Source organism: Chaetura pelagica, unplaced genomic scaffold (assembly GCF_000747805.2).
Source record: "Chaetura pelagica isolate M959 unplaced genomic scaffold, ChaPel_1.0 scaffold1160, whole genome shotgun sequence".
Taxonomy (NCBI): domain Eukaryota; kingdom Metazoa; phylum Chordata; class Aves; order Apodiformes; family Apodidae; genus Chaetura; species Chaetura pelagica.
The window spans coordinates 121,253-125,941 of record NW_009951727.1 but is presented as its reverse complement, the minus strand read 5'-3'; the positions used below and the strand labels follow the sequence as shown (position 1 = coordinate 125,941).

Genomic DNA, 4,689 nt, shown 5'->3' with positions numbered 1-4,689 from the left:
CTTCCAGACCCACAACAAGCCCCCCGAGCAGTGCGGTAAGCAGCACCCATGGGGGATAAGGGGCTGGCAGGGGAGGGAGCCTGAGGGTCTCCCCCCTGTTGCTCACGGTGTGTCCCCCAGAGAGCGAGGGGCTGGTCTGCTTCCACCTCTGTGCCCACGGGCACTGCTGGGGCCCCGGCCCGACCCAGTGCGTGGCCTGTGAGCGGTTCCTGCGTGGCCAGGAGTGCGTCGCTTCCTGCAACCTCCTGGATGGGTGAGCAGCAAGAGACCCTCTGCCCATCCCTCCCACTGCAGGGGTCCGGGACCCCCATCCCTGTGCCCACCCCAAGGTCCCTGCACCCACCCCATGGTACCTGTGCCCCACAGAGCCATCCGGGAACACGCCAACGGGACGCGGTGCCTGCCCTGCCACCCTGAGTGCCAGCCCCAGAACGGCACCGAGACCTGCTTCGGATCGGTGAGCATGGAGGGGACAGACATGGGGGGTGGTCCTGGACACTGGGGTCCCTCACCACCCCCCCACTCCATTCCTACAGGATGCAGACCAGTGCGTGGCCTGTGCCCACTACAAGGACGCGCAGCAGTGCGTGCGGCGCTGCCCCAGCGGGGTGAAGGCTGACGCCTCCTTCGTGCCCGTCTGGAAGTACCCAGACGAGGATGGCATCTGCCAGCTCTGCCCCACCAATTGCACCCACTCGTGAGTCACGCTTGGGGGATCCAGCCAGGCTGGAGGGGGTCTCAGGGAGCTACTGACAGGCTGCTCTGTCCCCAGGTGCACGATCCGGGACGAGGATGGATGTCCTGTGGACCAGAAGCCAAGGTAGGAGCGTGGGTGCCCAGTGCCACCCTGATCCCTACCCCTCTGGATTCTGTGGCGTATCCTCTAGCTAGGACCCCTACCCTGGTCCCCTCCTGTCCCACAGCCAGGTGACATCCATCATTGCTGGGGTAGTGGGGGCTCTGCTGGTCGTTCTCCTCCTGCTCATCACCGTGTTCTGCGTCAAGCGCCGGCGGCAGCAGGAGCGGAAACACACCATGAGGCGCCTGCTGCAGGAGACCGAGGTGGGGACACTGGGACCTGCAGCTCTCCTGGGGAGGGGATATGAACCCCAGTGACAGAGGGGTTCCAGGAGCCCGGCCTCCCCCTCACCGTTTGTGCCTGCAGCTGGTGGAGCCGCTGACACCCAGCGGGGCCCTCCCCAACCAAGCCCAGATGCGGATCCTCAAGGAGACCGAGCTCAAGAAGGTCAAAGTTTTGGGCTCCGGTGCTTTCGGCACCGTCTACAAGGTGAGGGATGGGGGGGTGCACCAGCGGCCTGGGACCCTCCCTGCTCCACACCCCCTCACCTTTGTGTCCCCCTCCTCAGGGCATCTGGATCCCTGATGGGGAGAGCGTGAAGATCCCAGTGGCCATCAAGGTCTTGCGGGAGAACACGTCACCCAAAGCCAACAAGGAGATCCTGGATGTGAGTGTGCCGGCAGTGCCGGTGGGTGAGCAGTGCCAGCAGTGGCCCCTGCCCAGCCTGACACCCCCCCTCACCCACAGGAGGCCTACGTGATGGCAGGGGTGGGCAGCCCCTACGTGTCCCGGCTGCTGGGTATCTGCCTGACCTCCACGGTGCAGCTGGTGACGCAGCTGATGCCCTATGGCTGCCTCCTGGACTACGTGCGGGAGAACAAGGACCGCATCGGCTCCCAGGACCTGCTCAACTGGTGTGTGCAGATTGCCAAGGTAGGACAGGGGTCCAGGGAAACCTGGGGGGGGGGTCGCAGGGTTTGGGGGGGCAGGACAGGGCCAGCCTGACCTGTGCTACCCACAGGGGATGAGTTACCTGGAGGAGGTGCGGCTGGGGCACAGGGACCTGGCCGCTCGCAACGTCCTCGTCAAGAGCCCCAACCACGTCAAGATCACGGACTTCGGGCTGGCCCGGCTGCTCGACATCGACGAGACCGAGTACCACGCTGACGGGGGCAAGGGGGGGCCTGGGGGCGTGGGGACCACGGTGCTCCCCCTCGGTGACAGCCAGCTCACCTCTCTGTCCTCCCTGTCCCAGGTCCCCATCAAGTGGATGGCACTGGAGTCCATCCTCCGCCGGCGCTTCACCCACCAGAGCGATGTCTGGAGCTACGGTAGGGCTCAGTGCTGGGGGGGCTCCTGGGGAGGACCTGGGGCACTGCTCACCCCTGTCCCTGTCCCCCCAGGGGTCACCGTGTGGGAGCTGATGACCTTTGGAGCAAAGCCCTATGATGGGATCCCTGCCAGGGAGATCCCTGACCTGCTGGAGAAGGGAGAGAGGCTGCCACAGCCACCCATCTGCACCATCGACGTCTACATGATCATGGTGAAATGTATGACATAGGGGGGGACAAGGAGAAAGCAGGGGGGGGATAGGGACATGGCACAGGGATGGGGCACCTCACTGATGGCATCTGGCTCTGCCCCAGGCTGGATGATTGACTCTGAGTGCCGGCCCAAGTTTCGGGAGCTGGTCACCGAGTTCTCCCGCATGGCCCGGGACCCCCAGCGCTTCGTGGTCATCCAGGTATGGTGGGTCCCCAGGGGTCCTGTCCTCCCAGCAGTGCCACAGGGGTCCTGACCACTGTTCCTCTCCCCCCCAGAACGACATGGTAGGGCTGCCCGGCTCCATGGACAGCACCTTCTACCGGGCCCTGCTGGAGGAGGAGGACATGGACGACCTGGTGGATGCCGAGGAGTACCTGGTCCCTCACCAGGGCTTCTTCAGCGCTGAGACCTCCACCACCTACCGCAGCCGCATCTCCTCCACACGGGTAGGTGGGCTGGGCAGAGGGGGCAGGTGGGAGCCCTCCCCTTCCCCAGCAGAGACAAGGTGACTGCCTGGGGACCCCCCTGTGGGCACCAGGATGGGGTCCTCAGCATGGGCTGCAAGCACCCAACTCTGTGTTCTCTCCTGCACCCAGAGCACAGCAGAGACCCCAGTGGATGCAGAGGAGGGTGAGGGCTTGGCTGCCTTCTCCTTCCCCCCCCAGGGCCTGCCCGAGGGGCCAGAGGGGCCCGTGCCAGAGGTGCCAGAGGGGGATGGGGGGGCCAAGGGGCCCCGGCAGAGCCCGTCGGCGCGGGAGCCCGGGGCCCTGCCACGCTACAGCGAGGATCCCACCGGCACAGCGGCTGAGGACAGCGAGGAGCCCGAGTGCTTCACCACCCCAGCCCCCCACATCACCATGCCAGGTAGGGAGGGCACCCTGTGGGACCCTCCCCAGGGTCTGCCCAGCCACAGCGCCCCCTGACCCATCCCTTGTCCCCACAGAGTATGTGAACCAGGCCGGGGAGCAGCGCTCGCCGCCCCGGTGCCCCCGCACACCCCCCTCCCCACCAGACAAGCACAAGGGGCACCAGGGTAAGAACGGGCTCATCAAGGAGGCCAAGCCCCCGGCGCACCCACCCCCAGCCCCTTCAGCCAAGCCTTCGACAACCCCTACTACTGGAACCAGGACCCTCCGAAGGGGGGTGGCCCCGAGGGAGGCCCTGGCACGACACCCACAGCAGAGAATCCCGAGTACCTGGGCCTGGCCGGCCCCGACGACACGGCCGCGTAGGGCTGGGCCATGGAGAGACCCCCCCACTTCACTGAGGCAGCTTGGGGAGGGAGAGCACAGCCAGGGGCTGTCCCCTCTGCCTGGTGGCACCAGCCACACCACAGGGTGACACCGGCCACAGAGGACTGGGAGAGCCCTGGACACTGTGGGACAGCACAGCAGAACATATGGGGACAGAGGGGTCACCATTTATATCCCCCCCTCCCCGAGGTGACCCACAAGCCACACTGAGCTGGATGGTTCTCAGACCACAACCAGGAGCCTGGCCCAGAGGACAGTCCCCATCCTGCTCATCCCCCCAACCTCCCCTGGCACCCCGGCGTGCCGGGACACACGGACTTGCACTGAGAGCAGGTGGAGGCCAGACCCACCCCCCTGCTCCCCCTGGACCCTTCTGAAGCCGCCTGGATCGCACCCAGATGTATATTTGATAATTGTACATGGTTGGATATATTTTTTTTTTTTCTACTCTGCTTGTCTGGCTGGTTCTTCCATCTCTGGGGACTGTTGTGTCCCAGGGACTGTTGTTGTGTCCCTGCTTTCCTGGCTTCAGGTGCCACCACCCACTCTGGGAGGTGGCAAAGGGGCAGGACCTGTTTACCTGGAGGGTGAAAGTCCCTCTCCTGCCTGGCCAGGAGCCAAGAGCAGGGCAGGAGACCTGATCCAACCCTGCTTCCACACCTGGGTGCCCACATCCCACCCCCTCGAGGGACACACGGGAGGGGCCACCTTCTCCTCCATCCTTTATTCAGCGCTGGGGGCCGTTGGGTTTATACACAGTATAGAATAAATAGTGGGGGTGGGAGGGGGCCCTCAGCCACCCCGGGGCCCAGGGCAGTGTCACTAGGAGCCCAGAGCCTGGGAAGGAGGGCAGGGGGGGGAGCTGGTGGCTGTTAAAGCAGGGCCGGGGCCGTGGGGCCGGTGCTCAGCCCGGGTTCCCATGGCCAGTCCTGCTGATTAAACAGTGACAGGAGAGACTTGAATCATTAACAACCCACGTGGGGTCACAGCCCGGGGCTCTTCCTCTGCTGGGGCTGCAGAGTCACCTCCACACCCAGCCTGGCTCCCCCCCGCCCCCCCCCCCGCGGCGGGGCGCGGCCTCACGGGGGGGGC

At 65.6% G+C, this 4,689-nt stretch overlaps 1 protein-coding gene across 1 annotated transcript in view; it reads left to right on the top strand.

The window, feature by feature from the left end:
• ERBB2 (v-erb-b2 avian erythroblastic leukemia viral oncogene homolog 2) overlaps positions 1–3,576 on the top strand; it is a 6,754-nt gene extending 3,178 nt beyond the window's left edge. The window contains 17 exon segments of the mRNA XM_009993530.1: positions 3–35; positions 121–253; positions 367–457; positions 537–697; positions 773–820; positions 924–1,062; positions 1,166–1,288; positions 1,368–1,466; positions 1,547–1,732; positions 1,821–1,991; positions 2,055–2,130; positions 2,203–2,349; positions 2,446–2,543; positions 2,620–2,790; positions 2,941–3,208; positions 3,288–3,403; positions 3,406–3,576. Coding sequence (XP_009991832.1) covers positions 3–35; positions 121–253; positions 367–457; positions 537–697; positions 773–820; positions 924–1,062; positions 1,166–1,288; positions 1,368–1,466; positions 1,547–1,732; positions 1,821–1,991; positions 2,055–2,130; positions 2,203–2,349; positions 2,446–2,543; positions 2,620–2,790; positions 2,941–3,208; positions 3,288–3,403; positions 3,406–3,576 — 2,231 coding nt within the window.
• The last annotated feature ends 1,113 nt before the right edge of the window (positions 3,577–4,689 follow it).